Source organism: Elephantulus edwardii, unplaced genomic scaffold, assembly GCF_000299155.1.
Source record: "Elephantulus edwardii isolate Elephantulus edwardi_28Jun2011 unplaced genomic scaffold, EleEdw1.0 scaffold00060, whole genome shotgun sequence".
NCBI classification, from domain to species: domain Eukaryota; kingdom Metazoa; phylum Chordata; class Mammalia; order Macroscelidea; family Macroscelididae; genus Elephantulus; species Elephantulus edwardii.
In genome coordinates, this window is record NW_006399810.1 from 11,952,974 (window position 1) to 11,973,664 (window position 20,691).

The 20,691-nt window shown below is 38.9% G+C and overlaps 1 protein-coding gene across 1 annotated transcript in view; it reads right to left on the reverse strand.

Annotated features, from left to right (window-relative positions):
- Window positions 1-20,691, reverse strand: part of LOC102856993 (receptor-type tyrosine-protein phosphatase N2-like) — a 1,387,447-nt gene that overhangs the window by 1,055,922 nt on the left and 310,834 nt on the right. Inside the window, exon 9 of the mRNA XM_006887690.1 lies at window positions 11,608-11,981. Coding sequence (XP_006887752.1) covers window positions 11,608-11,981 — 374 coding nt within the window. The remainder of the gene's footprint in view (window positions 1-11,607; window positions 11,982-20,691) is intronic.

Here is a 20,691-nt window from a genome sequence, read left to right on the forward strand (position 1 = left end):
CCTGCTCTGTCCCTCTACCCTCCCAAGTATAATATTCCTCTCCAAGGAATATGTCCAAATGTATGTCAGATGAAGTTTCAGAATCCTTGCCTCCAAGAAGCAGCCTGGTTTTACCCTCTCTAGGATGCCTCTGATTGTTCTCTTAGCAGTCCATGGTATATTCAATACTCTTCTCCAGCACCACAGCTCAAAGGCATCAGTTCTCCTTATATCATCCCTAGTCAGTGCCCAGCTCTCTGATGCGTAGCAAGTGATTGCAAAGACAATGGCCTGGATCAGGCACACCTTAGTCTCCAGACTGATATTATTGCTCTGCAGTATATTGTAGAGGTTTCTGACAGCAGACTTTCCCAATGCAATTCATCTTTTAATTTCCTGGCTGCTGTGACAAGAGTGTTAATTGTAGAGCCAAGCAAACTAATGTTGTTAACAATCTCAAGAGAAAAAAATGAGACTGTGCACCAGGTAGCTTAGGTCCTGAGGATATGCTAGTGAGCACAAGCTGATGGGTGAGATCACTAGAATGATAATCCACAACAGTGTACAACTTCCCACTCAGATAAGTGTTCTGAAGGGAAGGGACGGGATTTCTCTAATGAAGGGCCCTGATGTGATCTTGAGAACCACAAAAGGATGCCCTGAAGAAGTAGCTTCTGATTTGTCATTTGAAGGACAAAGAGTTAAATGGACAGAATGGAGGAGGAGGAGGGGTGGAGAGTGGCACAGATGTTAAGAGCACCCAACAGAGAGACCTTCTATTATGAATCTCTGCATATTTCTGAATCAACATGACTAGGATGGATCTCTGTCTGACAGCAGAATAAATGGGGAATGAGAAGAGTATGAAGAAGAGACAAGGGCTTAACCAGGAAGGGTCTTAGCTTCAGTCTCTATCTTAGCAGCAGTGGAAGGTCACTGGAAGAGTTTTAGCAGGAGGAGATAACATAATCATATTTACATAATAAAGATTATCTTTGAGTACAGTGAGAACAATCAATTGAAGAAGAGCAGAGCAGATACAGGGAGATGAGTAAGAGATTCCTATAATCATCTATATTATTCCAGGGAAGAGGTTGAGAGAATTTGGAGAGAGTGAGGGAAAGGGTATCAATGGACAGAGTAGACAAATTGAAGTACTTAAGGGAGAAAACATGGACAGTGAGAATAGTTTTAGAGAATGCGTGATATAACCAAGGTGTGGACATCAGAGAGGGACACAGGAAAAAGCATTTTTGTTTTTCAAAGAAGATCAGATGGAATTGAAGATCATGACATCTTTTTTACACCATGATGAACCTAGTGATTTACTCCTGAAAAATCAGATACTGAAAACCCTTGGAAGGAAAGTTCTACTCTGACAAAGTGGGGCCTCATGACTAGAATCAACTAAGTGACAACTGGAATCAAGAAGCTAAATGAGATTTCGACTGGAGTGGTGGGGCTGTCATTTTCATTAAGTAACTAGGAGATCTTTGATTATGGTAGTGAAGTTGAAGAAGAATTAGTAGATTTGAAAGGTGTCATCGAGCTTAGTACAGAAGAATTTTGGACAGGTAGAACAAAAAGTGAGAGCTCTGGTGGCCTAGTGGCAAGAAGCTGCTCTGCAATCCTGAAGGCATGCAGTTCAAAGCCACCAGCTGCTCTGTTGGAGAAATATGGAGTACACTAATTAAGTAATAAAAATAAAATATGGAGAAATATCTCCTCCTGTGTGATTAACTGCCTCTGAAAACCCGTCAGAGGGTTAGCTGTGGGTCAGTTCTGACTCCATAGTACACAACAACAAAAAGTGTGAGAACAAAGTTAGTATCAAGTTTGATGAACTTAGAAGTAAAATGTCTATTCAGATCATGATATCGAATTTTTAGATGCTTTACTTCAGCATATGACACAACTGGTTAACACCATTTAAAACATTTATCAATAAAATTGATTTTTTACACTGTTAGAATACGTACAATATACATTTACAAACTTTTCTCATTTGAAACCCAGAACAGCTTACTGTGTTATATTGAGATGTGCTAAATTTAAAGGAAAGAAATATACTTATCTCTGAAACTCTTCCAATGTTTGACTAATTTTACTGTGATATCATTATTTTTTTCCTTATTTTTTTCCCATTGGTTTGCTTACTAAGTTTGTATTCATTGTGTTTCACACTAGTCCTCATTCACATTGTGTTTCACACAATCATTGTCATGTATTATGTTTTATAAAATCAATCACCGTTGGACCTTGCCCATAATTACCCTGTACTTTCTCCTGGAACCTTCCCATATCCTTCACCCCTACCCTCCATCCACCAAACTGTGTAACCCTACGGTTTTGTCTCTATCTATCTTCCCCCCTCTACTCCTACTCTTTCCTCCATGGGTTTCCATAAATGTTTTACTAGTTATCTTTCTATTTTTACAATAAGGGTCTTATGCAGTCTTTGTCCTTATGAGACTGAGATAGTTCACTTAGCATAATGCTCTCCAGTCTCTCCCAAGTTACATAGTATTTTTTAAAATCATTGCTCCTGAGTGCTGCATAGTATTTTACACCCAAATATGTGTTGAATGTTATGGTGAAGGAACCAAGGTCTAAAAAAGACACATAGGAAACAGACAAGCCAGAAGTAAAGTCTAGGATTTTGAGCTCAAAGACTAACATTTCGGGGTATTTTCATCATATATTTCCAGCCCACCAATTAAGTAATAAAAAAAATTTACATTGGGAGATTTATTTCCTATTCTTATTTATTTTAAAAAAATTTAGTAACATGCCTATTTTTACTCATTTGGTCTACTGTTTCTACTTGAAATTTTTTCAATAATAATGAACCCATCGTACTAACTAGATTATGACAAACAAATAGAAGGGATTAGTGGTGACACTGCAGATGATGCTTCACATTCAAGAGAGGTTCCATCTGAGCAGAAATCTAGAAGACATCATCTGAGACATGTCCTAAGAAGAGAGCAGAAACACTAAGACTAGACAGACAGAGGATATCTATAAAATAAGAGCCTTCACACAAAACATCCTCCTGCATCTCCTTTCTTGGCCATGATGGTTTCAGATCTGCTACTGTCCTTTGTTCTTGCTTTAGGTAGGACAGTCTCCACTGTCCTCCTTTAAGGGTTGCTAACCCTGCTTGCTGAAACTGAGGAGGACCTGAAGTGCTTGCTGCAGAGGGTCAAGGACTGCAGCCTCCAATATGGATTGAGGCTCAATGTCAAGAAGACAAAGATTCTCACCACTGGGCCGATTGACAGCATCAGGACGGATAGTGAAGAGCTTGAGACTACTCATAGCTTCAGTTTGCTCGGCTCCACAGTAAACACTCTTGGCACCATTAGTCAGGAAATTAGAAGACGTATTGCCATGGGAAAGTCTACTGTTAGGGACCTCTCCAAAGTACTGAAGAGCAATGGTGTCTCTTTGGAGACTAAGGTGCGTCTGATACAGGCCATGGTCTTTGCTATCATGGTCTTATGCATCAGAGAGCTGGACTAAGGAGGATAGAAAGAGAATTGATGCCTTTGAGCTGTGGTGCTGGAGAAGAGTATTGAGGGTACCATGGACTGCTAGGAAAACAAACAGACTCCTCCTGGAAAGGGTCAAACCAGGCTACTCCTTGGAGGTAAGGATTCTAAGGCTCCGTCTACCATACTTTGGACATGTTGCAAGGATGGACAGGTCCTTGGAGAAGGACATCATGTTTGTAGGATGGAGGGCCAGTGCAGAAGGGTAAGTCCCCCTATAAGGTGGATTGATTCAGTGACTGGGGTAATCGGGTTGGGTGTATCGGAGATGGTGAGATTGGCACAGGACAGAGCAGAGTTTAGGGATGTAGTACATAGCATCACTATGAGTCACAAGCGACTCGACGGCACATAACAGTAACAACAACAACATCACTGAGGAACTATGTGGGTGGCAAAATATCTCAAAAGCAGTCAGTGGTGGCACTAGGCTGAGATAGTCATGCCATGTCACAAGATCAGGAATTTTTCTCCTAAATCACATGGATTTCCAGGGAAGATTGAAAAGTCATCCCTTATAATAAGGGATTTTCGGTTTTAGCAGGAGTGACTGAAATGGTAGCAATAATTTCCCCTGAAGCCTTGTAAATTAGATAATTATCAGCACTCTGGACCACTGCTATTGAGTCCACGGTGTTGACTCCTCATGATCCTGTAGGATAGAGCACTGCCCCACAGGCTTCTAAGGCATTAATTGTTATGGAAGAAAACAGCCTCATCTTTGCCCTGTGGAGCCATGGTGGTGGGTTTATACTTCCAGTTTTAGGCTAGTAGCTGAGAACCTACCCTCTGTACCACCAGGGCTCCCTTCTCCAGGTCTTGGAACTCAGTAAACACACCTTGAGAGCTTGACAGATAAGGAGCTAGAATTGTGAGCTGTTTTCTAGACTTCTGATTCCCTGAACACTTTCATTTCCACAAAGGATGAAGAGTAGCTCCATATTTGATAGGCATCTCTCTGGATTATGCATTCTAACTGAATTCCCTTAAAATGTTATACTGTCAGACACAGGTACCATAATAATTTATAAATTTTTGGTAGTACAATTTTTTTAATTGGGTAAACTTTTTTTTTTTACAAATACAGTGGAAATGCAATCCTGATCCACAAGTCTGCATGCTCCTGTACAACTGGTCCAGTGATGGCAGAAATCTTCTTGCCTTTATTGTCTACTATGATTCCTGCATTATTTTAAACATAAATAAGTTTTTCTCTGGTATCATTTCATTGTTATTAACACCACTGGATGTACCTTCTTTCTGAGCCCTGGTTTCTCTTTCTTGACAGTGGTTATCACCATGTCACCCAACCCAGCATTGACTTGACTTGATCCCCTTCACAGAAATGGCACATAGATTGCTGGCTCCTCTGTTGATAGCACAGTTGATCATTGCTCCTACCAGAAGACCCAGGAAAATCTGTTATTTTGCACCAGGGGACCCACCATGTTCTCACTTCAACATCTTCGATGCCGGAAAAAGACAGTCCTTAATACCTTAGTTTTGAAGCTGGTCATGCACTATATAAGTTGACATCAATTAGGAGAGAAAAAATTAATAATTGGCAAATTAACTAATTTTTCTAAAGTGGAAAAACTCAAGGAAGAAAATTTGCATTTAAGTTTGTCTCTTTTCCTTTCAAGGCCTCAGAAGTGAATACTAAGAATCTTGGCAAAACCATCCCAGTTCCATATTTGTTTATTCCCCCCCCCAGCCAGACTTGCCCCTAGAGCTGCGTGTTCTCACTTCTCTCTATAATTGAAATTTATTGTTATTTTTCTCTTTGGTTATTGCTCACAGGTTAATGTTTACTGACTAAACATTTGCTATGTCCCTGGTATTGTTTTAATTGTATTACATTTCTTAATAATCCATACTCCTGCCGGCAACCCTTTGAAATAGATGTCATCTCTGTCAACTCCATTTTATTTTTCATTGGTTTTCATATACTCATATATTCATTGTTTTATAGTATTAATTACATTTGATCAATGTTTTTGATCATGTCTCAGCAAATTCTCCCTGCACCTTGCCTATTCCTTTACCTCACCCACCAGCTGTTCCCATTTTAGATTCAAGGAACCCTTGGCTTATTTGCAGAAGGTAAGTCACTTGGCTAAGGTACAAGGCTGATATGGGATTAATGCCTAACAATCAGTTCTTTATCTTTTCACCATGCCATCTTTAAGAAATCCATAAACCATGGCATTTCTTAGGGACACACATTCACAAAATGGGAAAAGTCATGTGGAGACCAAGGGCATTTATCTATAAATGGCTGTTATGTATACTGTGCAACTGACAAGCTTGATTCTCACATCTTATTTCTGAGTCTACAAGTCATTGAACTCCATACTGGATCAGCTCATCTTGGTTACCACCAATGTAGGAATCCTTCCAAGCTGATCTGTTAGTCTCTGCAGTAAAATTGAGTGCAAATTTTATTTTAACATAACATGCTCATTTTTTGTTTTGTTTTGTGATATTTTTTATGATAATGGGTTTTTACTTCCCCAAAGCCAATCTGATTGACTAGCTCAAAATGAGTGTTCTATAGGAATATACACTAACGAAGAGGGAATTGTTTTTATCATAATAAAAGATATTCCAGGAGAGCATAATGTCAAGACCATATGCGTCTTAAGTATTAATTTATCAGAAGAAAGAAACAGTTTAGTTTCTTCTTTGCTCGGCGGTAAGTAGCCCCCTTTGCTTCAAACTGAGCTTCCATCCTTTGATCTCTTTGCATCAACTTAACATCAAGCACATTTTAAATTGTCCTTAGAAAATCAGGTATGGCTGTCCTGCCCTTCAGCTAGTCTTGACTGACCTGTCTAGCTGTAAAGAGGATAAAATGTAAATGACAAAGGATTAAACTATACCCTGTCCATCAGAAACACAAGAGATAAAATGGTGCCTGGCAGAGCTAAGCTACACTATTCTCCCGCCTAAATGTCAATGACAAGAGCATGTGTCAATAATGAGATAACACACAGTTGTAAATCATATTCTTTCACATTTTCTGATACAGTCAAATATACAAAAGTATCCTTCCCCCCCCTTGAAAGAATGGCTTTGGCTTATTGTAAATCAACAGCTGGTCTATTAAGACTTAGGGTGAGATCTTAAGAAATACTCTTCCAGTGAATTCTAAATTATTAATTAATCTGATAATAGGGACAAAACTTCACAATATCTCTCTAGTAGAGGGACACATAATCTTCTAGAGTGATATGTCTTATAAAGAACAGTAAGAACTATTGACAGAGAGCTGTATTGTCCTCACCAGATATCTTTCATCCAGCTGAAGTGATAAAAGAAGGAAAATCAGCTAAGATAAAAGAATGAATTTTTCTTTTTCCTTAGCCCACTATTCACAGAGGTAAATGTTCAAGTCTCCAAGGTACAGCCAAGGGTTGCTCTATGGAAAAAAAACTGTGAGCATAAAGCAAAAGCTAGTCCTAATAACAGCATCATTTTCTACTGGAAAGTCACCAAGAGTGGAGGAAATGACCCGATTTGATAGGTCTTTCTCAAGAAAATGCTGAAGCTGCAGCAGAGACAATTGCCAACAGTGAAGCTGTCATTTCACTCCCAAGATTAGCCTTGATGCAGAGAATGGATCGGTATGGATTGCCCTGCTCTAAAAGGTCACTGGACAAACTTCACAAGTCATCTGTTGTTCTCCAGGGTGACAACCAGCCTGCCATTCTGAGTAGTCTTTAAAGAGTTCAGAAAGCCTTTTTTCCCAAGCCCTTCATGGGGATGTTCATCTCTTCTCTGTGGTGCTGAGAGCCATGATCTTGCCTATGTCCTGAGAAGCAAAATGGTCTACTTTAGTGAGTGATGAACCAGGTGCCAGTTAACTGTGAGGGCATGCTCTGTACATGAAGGCAGAACTTATGTCCTAGTATGTGAAAACAAGCGCTCAAAGCATGTTGAAGCAGAGCTTCCATCAGCAATTGGACATTTTCTTAGATATATACACGTATATAGAATGTTCTAATGAAAGGAAAAATCCACTAAAGGGATGTTAAGATATAGCCTAAGTTATAAACTATGGTTTGTATCACAAAGCAATCAAGTATGTGGCTCACCTTTGGTTTTACGGTGCAAAACTGTATCCTCAGCTGGACATATTATTTAAATATACCTATTTGTGCTTCTCTGTAAGATGTGATATTATGGATATAAACTCCCACTCCCACTGGGAGTTTATATTTCTAAGGAAAATAACACAATGATAGAGTCAAATAAATGGAACATTTTATCAAAGCAAAGAGGATCTAGAAATGATTAGACTCATTTTCATCTTTTAAAAAAAAAGTTCTATAGAACAAAATGTCAACATTTTAATGTAAACTTGAAGTGTCAGTCTCTTAAGACTTAAGTAAAGACACACATAGAAAAACAATCTACTGCTGAAAATAGTCTTAAATTCCAATTTGGCTTTCATACACGGTCTGTGGATTGAGCCCAGCAGAAATAGTTCCTGCCCAACTGCTGTACACAACTGATTTGCACTAACAAAATATGGTATTTCTAATGTAGCAACAACAAATATAAGGAGATGGATTGAATTTTGATGGAAAATAAAAACTCAGAAATAAGGATCTGTAGAACTCTGGTTCTGACATTAACTCAGCTTTTTCCTCCACTGATCACTAATCATGGAAATACTATCATTTTAAAGGTCACAAAGAGCTTTCTGAACATATTATAACAAAAAAATCAAATATAAGCACAGACTGACCAGATAGGCTTTTATCTTTGAAAGCGTGCTTCTATAACTTGAAGAAAAAACTTTGTTTTAAAATAAACACATATTCAAATGCCAGCTTCATTAGTGTGATGACCTGTAAAATGTGGTATACATCCCACTTCTACCGAGCTGGGTACATGGTGTTTGAATACGCGTCCTCATTACATTCTCATCAAAATGAGAGTGAAGAAAGAACACTTGGTTGCTGTCAAAACATTTTCCTTGCAGAAGATGACTCATATGCTGATATTTGGACTTCTTTTATGTGAAATATACAGTGTGTGGTATTTGAACAGGCTACAAAAGCAACATACAGCAAGTTGGTTACTGGAGCAGCAATCCCAGCCCCAAGTGTATCCAACTGCAGCTGTATAATCTTTTTCATCCCATGTGGGAAGCAACCCACTACATTGTCCTCAGGAGAGCCACCTATGCCTATGCCCTGACTTGGTTTCATTCCTGTTGTTGAAACAGCCATTTGCCCTACTCCCATCCAGAAGGATGACAGCTACTTTAAAATCCCCATTTACCCAGGCTAGGGTGGTAAAACAAGAGAGATGAGAAGAGCACCAAAGAACCCATGGAAGATATCTTCTTAATGTTCTTCTCATCTGCAGAAATACTAGGGGGAAAGGATTTGGCTAGGTTTCCTGGAATCTGCCATAGTAAAGACAGTCAAGATTCCACCTCTCATGTTTTATTTTTCCAATTACCAACAAGTAATCCTCATCAAATTGACTCTGGTTCTAGACAACCCCATGTATGACAAAGCAGAACTATGCTCTGTACGGTTGTTCAAAGGATTACTTTTAGAAAGAGACTACTAGCCTTCCTTCCCACTTCTGGATGGATTTGATCTGCTAATCTGTTTTTGCTTTTATAAAACAAAGATATAGATGTTGTTGTTATGTGCTGTCAAGTTGCTTGCAACTCATAGCAACCCTATGTACAATAGCCCTAAACTCTGCTCTGTCCTGTGCCAAATGAACTGTCTCCAATACACCCATCCCGATTACCCCAGTCACTGAATCAATCCACTTCATAGAGGGCCTTCCCCTCCTGCACTGTCCATACACTCTACCAAGCATGATATCCCTCTCTAAAGACAGATCCCTCCTTACAACATGTCCAAAGTATGTTAGACGAAGCCTCAGAATCCTTGCCTCCAAGAAACACCCTGCTTTAACCCTCTCCAGGATGAATCTGTTTGTATTCCTAGCAGTCCATGGTACCCTCAGTACTCTTCTCCAGCACCACAGCTCAAAGGAATCAATTCTCCTTCTATCCTCCCTAGTCATTGTCCAACTCTCTGATGCATAACAAGTAATTGCAAGGACCATGGCCTGTATCAGATGTACTTTAGTCTCCAGAGTGACACCATTGCTCTTCAGAACTTTGGAAAGGTCCCTAACAGCAGACTTTCTCATCACAATACAAAGTCATTAATTTCCTGACTCCGGGTGCCAAGAGTGTTGACTGTGGAGCCAAACAAACTAAAGCTGTGAACAATCTCAATCTCTTCACCATCCATCCTGATGCTGCCAATTGGTCCAGTGGTGAGAACCTTTGTCTTCTTGACACTGAGCCTCAATCCATATTGAAGGCTGCAGTCCTTGACCCTCTGCAGCAAGCGCTTCAGGTCCTCCTCAGTTTCAGCAAGCAGGGTTGTGTCATCTGCATAACACAGATTGTTGATAGATCTTCCACCAATCCTGACCCCACATTTCGCCTCATAGAGCCCATCCTCCCGGATAATCTGTTCTGCAGATTGAAAAGGTATGGAGACAGGACACATTCCTGGAGTACGCCCTTCCCAATTTTGAACCATGCACTGTTATCCTGCTCTGTTCTGACTACTGCCTCTTGGTCCAAATATAGGTTTCGCATTAGCACTATTAAGTGTTCTGGGATTCCCATTCTTTTCAGAATCAGCCACGGTTTGTTATGATCCACACAGTCAAATGTCTTTGGCAAGCAGAAATAGATACATACTTTTAATGGAAATATATTTACGCATATTTCAATCTAAAAATACTTTGGTGGCTTAGTGAGTAAGGAGTTGCACTGTCAACCCAAAGGTTGGTCCACTAGCTGTTCTGCATGAGAAAGATGGGCAAGCTCCTTTTGCATGATTTAGAGCCTCTAAAGACCTCTTTTAGTATCAGCCATGAGTTGAAGTTGATTCTAACTCAAAGGCACATACCAACAATCATACATATCTCAAAAGTTTGCTTTATGCAGATGACACAACCTTGTTTGGTGAAAGTGAGGAAGACTTGAAACATTTGCTACAGAAGGTCAAGGACTGCAGCCTTAAATGTAGATTAAAGCTCAACATCACGAAAATGAAGATTCTCACCAGTGGGCCAATTGGCATGACAGAGAGAAGAGATTGAGATTATTAATAGCTTCAGTTTGCTTGGATCCACAATCAACACTTTGGTACTAATAGTCAGAAAATTTTAAAAAAAGAAGAATTTGCATTAGATAACTATACCGTCAGGGACCTCTCCAGAGTACTGAGGAGCAATAATATCAGTCTAGAGACCAAGGTGCACCTGATCCAGGCCACGGACTTTGCAATTACTTGTTATGCATCAGAAAGGTGGAAAATAACTAAGAAGATGACAAAAGAAGAAGTGATGCCTTTGAGCTGTGGTGCTGCAGAAGAGTATTAAATACACATGGACTGCTAAGAGAACAAACAGATCCAACCTGGAGCGAGTGAAACCAAGCTGCTCTTTGGAGGCAAGGATTTTGAGGCTCTATCTCACATACTTCTGGCATATTGCCAGGAGAGACCAATCCTTGGAGAAGGGCACCATGCTTGGAAAAGTAGAGGGAAAATGCAGGAGAAGACCCTGAATGAGATGGATTGACTGAGTGACTGCAGTAACAGAGGGAGGTGTGTCAGAGACAATGAAGTTGGATCAAGATAGGCCAGGGTTCAGAGCTGTTATACATCAGGTTACCATGAATCACAAGTGATTTGATGGCATATAACAACAACACACATATGTGTACACACACACATACACATTTTTTTGCTATTGTTTGCCATAGAGTTGGCAATACCTCATAGCTGACCTTCCAACAGGTTTCCAGAGGCAATAATTGCAAGAGAGCAGAATGCCCAAACTTTTCCTGCAAAGCAGTTTGTGGATTTGAACCACTTGCCTCTGGGATCACAACACAACTTCTTACACTAGGCCACTATATCCATATATAAACACACACAAGAAATCTCCCCTCCAGCCTGCCAGGATGTCAGAGAAACAAAAGAAAAGGAGGAAAAAGCAGCATCCTACTCACTCGTTTTCTGTAACAATGTAGCCGTATTCCTCTTCATCAGAAGATTTGACTTCTAATTGCAGGCCTATGCCTGGGTGCTGTTGCGTTAGTGCCTGAAGGCCTTCATCTTGCTTCAAAGCCCCTGGAACCCAGTTTTGATAATCCCCAAGTGTATCCACACTGGGCTCAGAATTTGGCTTCTTATCAAATAACTCTTTGAAGTAAGTCTGACTCTTGACATTTTCAACTCCGACCTTCTCTTCTTCCGAAGATTCAGGATCCTCTGATTTCTTGATATCTGTTTTAAAGGACTTGGCAAGAGGAAGAGTTTCAGGCAAGTGTTGGGATTTATGTTCCTTCAAGAGATCCCCAAGTTTGCTATTTAAGCGTTTGACCTAGCAGAAAGAAAGAATCATGTAAGATAATGCCTTTAAGAAAGAAGTGTCGACACGCATGAAGCAGAAAATATTTGTGGTAAAGAATCATGCTTAAGGGGTGATTACCAGCAATTTAACATAAAATCAGTTGGTGAAGGCAAAGCTTTTACAATCAATGTTTAAAACTGTGTCTAGAAGAAAAACATTCAAAAACATGGAATATGCAGGTATTATCTTTTAGTAACATTTCAATAGTTCATTCTTTTTCTCCCCTTCCTTATTTTTGTGTCAGTCTGTCTCTGTCTCTCTGTCTCTGTTTGTGTGTGCGTATGTGTGTACACACGTGTGTACAAGCACATGCACACACACCACCTTCTCATAGAATTTGGTTTTGTACAGTCAACCTAAGTCAACTGACACCCATATTTTGAAAAATTCATTCTGGACTGCACTCGAGGATAACCTAACAACAGCAATGATTTAACTCTTCCAAAGTACAAAGGCACTGTACCAATTATTTTATGTGTATTATCTTATGGATACTAAAAATAAACCTATGTGTTAGAAATGGCCTTCTTTTACATGACAGAAAACACTAAGAATGTTAACTTACCTGTGAAAATCTCACAAGGCTTTATAATTGCTACTTCACAATATAAGAAATAATTCAGTCAAATCTTGCAATGCCCAAACCCCATCCTGACACTTATTTCCTGGAAAAGAGGTTCCTTGAAACCACTTGATTGATTCTTTAAAGGAAAAATAAAAACCTCTTAAACCCTCAAATTCTGTTTCCATTTCCTCTCTCAATCTGTATTGTTTTTTCCTTAATTTATTTCTACTCTGCCCTTCCTTCCTTCCTTCCTTCCTTCCTTCCTTCCTTCCTTCCTTCCTTCCTAAAGCTAAGGTGTTAGTTAGCTCTTTCTTCCCTAGTTCTTCAAGATGTAAACTAGGCTACTGATTTTAGATCTTTCTGCTTTTATCAATTAGGTGTTGACCACTACAACTTTCCCTGAGCACTATCCTTACTGCATTCCATAAATTATAGCATGTTGTCCTTTGGTTTTCTTTTTATTATTTGTGTATCTGATTTCTTCCTTGTCTTATTGATTAGATGGTAGTATTTATCTTGATTTTGACTTTTGTTGTTGTTGTTATGTGTCGTCAAGTCGCTTGCAACTCATAGCAACTCTATGTACAACACCTCTAAACTCTGTTCTGTCCTGTGCCCATCTCATTGTCTCTGACACACTCATCCTGGTTGCCCTAATCACCGAATCAATCCACCTCCCAGAGGGCCTTCCCCTCCTGCGCCTGAGCTCCACACTCCCAAGCATGATGTCCTTCTCCAAGGACCGGTCTCTCCTTACAACATGACCAAAGTATGTCAGATAAAGCCCCAGAATCCTTGCCTCCAAGGAGCAGCTTGGTTTAACCCTCTCCAGGTTGAATCTGTTTGTTTTCTTAGCAGTCCATGGTACCCTCAACACTCTTCTCCAACCCCAAAGCTCAAAAGCATCAATTATCCTTCTATCCTCCCTGGTCATTGTCCAGCTCTCTGACGCATAACAAGTGATTGCAAAACCGTGGCCTGTACTAGACGCACCTTAGTCTCCAGAGACACACCGTGGCTCTTCAGTAATTTAGAGAGGTCCCTAACAGCAGACTTTCCCATCATAATATGTCTTTTAATTTCCTCGCTGCTGGTGCCAAGAGTGTTGATTGTGGACCAAGCAGACTAAAACAGTAAACAATCTCAATCTCTTCACCATCCATCCTGATGCTGCCAATTGGTCCAGTGGTGAGAATCATTGTCTTCTTGACACTGAGCCTCAATCCATATTGAAGGCTGCAGTCCTTGACCCTCAGCAGCAAGCACTTCAGATCCTCCTCAGTTTCAGCAAGCAGGGTTGTTTCATTTGCATAACGCAGGTTGTTGATAGCTCTTCCACCAATCTTGACCCCACATTTCTCCTCATAAAGCCCATCCTTCCCAGATAATCTGTTCTGCATACAGGTTGAAAAGGTATGGAGACAGGACACATCCCTGGCACACGCCCTTCCCAATTTTGAACCATGCGGTGTTTCCTTGCTCTGTTCTGACAAATGCCTCTTGGTTCAAGTATAAGTTTCACATTAGCATGATAAAGTGTTCTGGGACTGCCATTCTTCTCAGAGTCAGCCACAGTTTGTTATGGTCCACACAGTCAAACACCTTTGCATAATCAATGAAGCACAGATAGTCATTCCTCTGAACTCCCTGCTTTCAGCCAAGATCCATCTAACATTAGCTACAATATCCCTAGTACCACAGCCCCTTCTAAACCCAGCCAGGACTTCTGGCAGTTCTCTGCTAATGTGCTGTTCCAGTTGTTTTTGGATAATCTTCAGAAGAATCTTGTTTGCATGTGAAAGCAACGATATTGTTCTATAGTTTCCACACTCTGTTGGATCACCTTTCTTTGGAATGGGAACAAATACAGATCTCTTCCAGTCAGTTGGCCAAGTGGTTGTTCTCCCGATTTCTTGGCACAACTTGGTGAGCCTGTCCAGGGCAGCATCTCTTAGATGAAATATGTCAATTGATATACCACCTAATCCTGGGGCCTTATTTTTTGCTAGTTCCTTCAAAGCAGCTTGAACTTCCTCCTACTCCATAGGCTCTTGCTCATATGTTGTTTCATTAAATTCTTCTGTGTCTGTCAATTAATTCCTTTTGATACAATGACTCAGTATATTCTTTCCATCTTCTTTTGATAAACACAGGTTATACACATGGATCTCACCTGATGGTATGCATAGGAATCAGATCGATTACATCTGGGGAAGGAACTGTTGGAGAAGAAGCTCAATATCAGCTGTAAAAACTAGGCCCGGAGCTGATTGTGGAACAGACCACCAACTACTCATATGCAAGTTCAAGCTGAAGCTGTGGAAAATTAAACAGAATCCATGGGAACCAAAATATAACTTTGAGTCTATCCCATCTAAATATCAGAACCATCTCAAGAACAGGTTTGAGGCCTTGAACACGAATGAGCAAAGACCAGATGAGTTGTGGGAGGATATCAAGGGCATCTTCCAAGATGAGTGCAAACATTCATTACAAAGACAGAAGAGGAAGAAAAGACCAAAATGTATGTCAGAAGAAACTCTGAATATTGCACTGGAGCACAGAGAGGCCAAAGGACAAGGAAGAATTCAAGATACTAAAGAGCTGAACAGAGGATTTCAAAAAGCAGCATGGGATGAGAAAATATTACAATGAAATGGGCAAGGAGCTGGAGTAGAAAACCAAAAGGGTCGGACTCACTCAGCATTTCTTAAGCTCAAGGAACTGAAGAACAAATTCATACCTTGAGTTGCTATAATCAAGGATGCTTTAGGATTCCCACATACTTACTTACAATCCAATTTTCCTTCTGTTTTTAATGTGAATTTTAATTTCATTGTAGCCAGAAACAAGGTATGGAATATAGTCAGTTCTTGGGAACTCTGGCAGCCTAGTGAATAATTTGAATCCACCAGTTTCTCTAAGGAAAAAAATGGGAATTCTCCTCCTGTGCGATTTTCAGTCTTTGAAAACCCACAGGGGAGTCATCTATGTGTTGATTTCTACTCAATGACAATTAAAAATAAAGTCAATCCTTTAGAATGGTTCACTGAAGAAGAATGTGTATTGTTAGGTGTAATCTTCCATACATTTCTGGCAGGTTAAGGTGGTCTGCAATAGTCTTAAAATCCTCTACTTTTTTTTTTTATATCTTCTTTCCTGACAGTCTGTCCATTATTGAAAGCTGTGTATTTATATTCCAACTTCACTTTTGTCAATTTTCACTTCATGAATTTTGGACTCTGATTTAAGGGATAGATAGAGGATAGATAGATAGATAGATAGATAGATAGATAGATAGATAGATAGATAGATAGATATAAGATTTAAGATAGCTGCAATCATGTGTCAATACACCTGGCTAACGGTCTTTCTCCCTTCTGCTGATCCCCCATCTTTCCAAACATGATTCTCTCTAAGGAAGTGCCTCTAGTAATATGGCTAAAGTGTGTGAAACCAGGCTTTATCATCTTTGCCTCCAAGGAGCACTCTGGCTGTACTTTCTCCAAGACATAACGGTTTATTCTTTTAACTGTCTATGGGATCTTCAGTACTCTTCTCCAATAACACAACTCAAAGTCATCAATTATTCTTCTGTCATTTTTATTCATGGTCCAGCTTACAGATGCACAGCAAGTAAACAAAAAGAGCATGACCTGAACCGGGCACACCTTAGTCCTCAAACTGACATCTTTGCTCCTCAATAATTTGGAGACTGCAGCCTTTCCCAGTGTAATACATCTCGTCTCCTGACTGCTTGTACCAAGAGTGTTAATTGTGGATCCAAGTAATATGAAGTTGTTGACAGTTTTAATCTTTGCTCTATCTACTGTGATATACCTATTAAAAAAGGAACCAGTTTGACAGTTCCTTCATCTCCCAAGTGTGTTTGCATGTGTGTCTTATACCTCTCTGTCAATTCTTTCTTCTAAACTGTTCTCTTCTGTGCTTTGTTGAGTTTCTGAGGTGGTAACTATTTTGATTGTCATGTCTTTTCCCTGTGTGTATGCTTTTTTAAGATATTTTATTTGTGGTTATGATGAAGATGACAACATTATAACACCTTAGTTTAAACTGAAAACACCTACAACATTGTACTCCAGTAAAACATGTAACCCTACGCTACCTCATCCCCCTTCTACCTCGCTTTAGTAGCTGCTATTTTATATTACATTTTCATCTTCATAGAAGATAGGCACCATATCATAAGTTTAGAACTATATTTATGTATTTGTCTTTTTTTAAATAACAGGACATAACTACTAAAGTCACTAACCGAAAAGAACTGGTTCTTCTTATTTTTTATATTCTTTTTTGTTGTTGTTTAAATTTTATTATATTTTGTGTATGTGTACTACCAAATTGGATCTGACTGCTACAGGAGGAGATTGCCCCTCCTTCTCCAGAAGAACAACTGGTGGACTCGAACCATACCTCTGGGATTGCAGTGCAGCTTCTTGTCACTAGGACTTCTAACTTTTTTTATCAGAATCTTTCTTTTCTGTATATGTTTAATGTCCTCTCAGTGTTACCTTAAGAACTCCCTTCAGTATTTCTTCAATTGTCTAGTCATAAACTCTTACTTTTTATTCATCTGGGAATATCATCCCTTTTGTCTTCCAGTCTCTAAGAATTCTGAGGAGAAATATAAATGGAATCACTTGTGTGTGACATTTCTCTTCTCTCTTGTTGCTTTCAGAATTCATTGAGAGTTTAACTGTAAGGTGGGTTGATACTAATAAATTTTATTTTTTTCTATTGGAAATTCATTGAGTTTCTTTTATTTGTAGATTCGTGTCCTTTGTAAACATGGAACATATTCTAGCACTTTTCTAATATTGTTATTGATGTTCTTGTTCTCTTTGTCTCTTCTCCTTGTGAGGTTCTCAAGATGCCTAAGTGAGTTTGCTTGTTGGTGTCCTCCAATTCTATTAGGCTTTTCTTAGCTTTCTTAATCCTCTTTTTGTCTCCTCTTTACACACTCAACAATGTTTATGATCACATCCTCTAATTCAATGATTCTTTCTTCCACCAGTTTAAATTTACTTTGGGTCTCTCCAGAGAATTTATTTCAGCCTATATATATTTTTATTTTTGTATAATTGGTAAATCAATAGGTAAGCACTTGGCTGCTAAATGAAAATTAGCAGTTTGAATCCATTCAGTGGTTCTATGTGCAAAAGGCCTGGAAATATGCTTCTAGAAAGATGATGGCCAAGAAAACCCTATGAACCAATTCTACTCTATCACAGAGGAGAATTATGAAATGAGGTAGATTTGGAAGTACTTAAGAACAACTTTTTTATTTATTGTGTGCACAGTTTTTCTAATTTCCTTTAGTACACTGTCCAGTTTTCCCCTTATATTTTATTTTGACTATGATTAGTATCTTCAAAAAAGGAGTGAAAACTCCTTAAAATCTTTCTTATTTGGGCTTCCATAAAATCAATACTTCTCCTCTAACCTTCTACTTTGCAGTTGTTGTTAAGAAATTATTAGCAACCTCAATCTCTTCTCCATCTATCACGGTGCTACCAATAGGCCCAGTGGTGAGAATCTTAGTTTAAGTTTCAATCCATATCAAAGACTACAGTCCTTGACCTTCTGCAGCAAGCACTTCAGGTCCTCCTCAGTTTCATCTGCATAATGCAGGTTGTTGATGAGTCTTTTTCCAATACTGATGCCACTTTCCTCCTTATAAAACATAGACTCCCAAATGATCTGTGCAGCATATAAAATGAAAAGGTATGGAGCCAGCATGCATCCCTGACATACGCCCTTCCAAAACCTGAACCATGCAGTGTTTCTTTGCTCTGTCCTGAGGACTGCTTCCTGGTCTAAGTTTTAAATGAGCATAATCCAGTGTTCTGGAATTCCCATTCTCCTCAAGGTTAGCCACACTTTGTTGTGGTCCACACTCTAAAATGTCTTTGCAGAGTGATAAACATTCTTCTGGTATTCTTTGCTTTCTGCCAACATCCATCTGACATTGGTGATAATGTCTCTAGTGCCACAAACTCTTCTAAAGCCAGCTTGTATTTCTGATAGTTTTCTGTTAATGAACTACTTTGGAGTAGGCTATCGTTTTTAATTTCTTTGTATGGTTTATGACCTCTTATTCAAAACAATACAGTAAAATATTGTAGTGTGTCATTTGTGAGTATGTGTATGGGTGTCTTAATTCACCCATACAGATGATGCTTTGTGAGAGATGGTGATTTCTTCAAGAAACTCTGAGGCAGAGACACTCTTCTCACTACTTCCTCCCCTAAACATAAGAGCTCTATTTCAAGCTAGACTTATGATTCAGTTTCTCGGGCAGCTAACAGTCATATCAGAACAGACATCTCTGATCAGAATAATCTGCTATATAATCTAGTAGGGAGTTCTGATGGCTTAGGGTAAAGAGTTGTACTGTCAGTACAAAGGCATGTGTTTCAAATCCACCAGTTCTACTCTATGGGAGAAAGAAGGACAATCTCATCCTATGTGATTTACAGTCTCTGAAAACTCACTAGAGATCAACTATGAGTTGGTTACAACTCAACAGTACATAACGACAAAAACAACACCAGATATATAGATTAAGATTCTTTGTGAACAAGAAAGTCATAGTCTACTCCTACTCCAATCACTAGGTTACTGTACCAGGAGAAGAAAGGGTAGAAGCAGCAGACAAATACATTTTCCTACAATTTAATACCACCTGTTTTTCTCATTTGTTTGTGTTTATATGTGCAATCTTCTACCTACTTTTTAGTGTTCCTATAGAGTTGAGATGACAAATTTCTAGTTGTTTTCTTTTGGGACTCATGTAAGAATATCAGGAAATTACATTTATTCATGTTTTCATCTCCGTTGTTTATCTTACCACTTTTGATGAGAATTTAAAGTAATAATGGTTCATTTGTTTTCAGTATTTGCTAACTGGAGTTGAACCATAAATCTACTGATATAATTTAGAAAGGAATTAGTAATCAAATTTATTTTCCACATCACAAAAAAAAAAGAGTTTCATGAAAACACAAAAATATTGTCACTGCTTGTTATTAATTTATTTTCTGTGCCTTTAAGGTTTCTATTAATTATCTAAGGTTCTTAAATAAGAAAATTAATAAATTTCTCAGTGAATGGCTATTATCTGCAGCTAAGTCCTTTCTCAAATTGCTGTCTAAAATCAAATTGCAATAATGATAAAGTTCTATCATGTGCTCTCTAATACATTAGTCAGTAACCACATGTGACTAATGAGCATTTGAAATATGGTTTCCAAAAGTGAGGAAATGTTAATTACATTTAAATTAATTAAAATTTAGATTTAAATAGACACATGTAGCTAAAGATTGCCATACTGGACAGAATAAGTTTAATTTATCTAAATTTATAACTATTTCTGTACTGAATAAACTTTAAAGATGAATTTATATAGACTGATGTGAAAATATAAAATAGAAATATTATGTACTTTGACATATTTGGTTATAAACATTATGTTCGCTGTTGTTATGTGCTATCGAGTTGCCTGCAACTCATAGCATACCTATGGACAACAGCTCTGAACCCTGCCCTGTCCTGAGCCAGTCTCACCTGCCACACCCCCCTGTCCAGTTACTGTATCATGTCATTTGATCCAGGGTCCTCTTCTCCTGCACTGTCCCTCTCCCCCTTTCAAGAACGATGTCCTTCTCCAAGGACTGGTCCCTCCTGCCCGATGTGCCAACAGTATGTCAGACAATTTTAAAATCCTTGCCTCCAAGGAGAAACTTCATTTCACACTCTCTAAGACAGAGGTATTTGCTTTCTCGTCAGTCCATGGTATGACTGAGACTCTTCTCCAGCACCACAACTCAAAGGCATAAATTCTTCTTCTGTCATCCTTAGTCATTGTCCAGCTCTCTGATGTATACATAGCAAGTAATTGCAAAGATCATGACCTGAATCAGGTGCACCTTAGTTTCTAGACTGGCATTACTGTTTCTCAGTACTTGGAGAGCTCGTTGGCAGCAGATTTTCCCAGAGTATTCTTATTTAAAGAATCAAACTTTCCAAATTTCTATAATGGCTAAATTAGTTTATAACTTGTTGTTTTTTTCCCCCATCTGTATTAGATATATT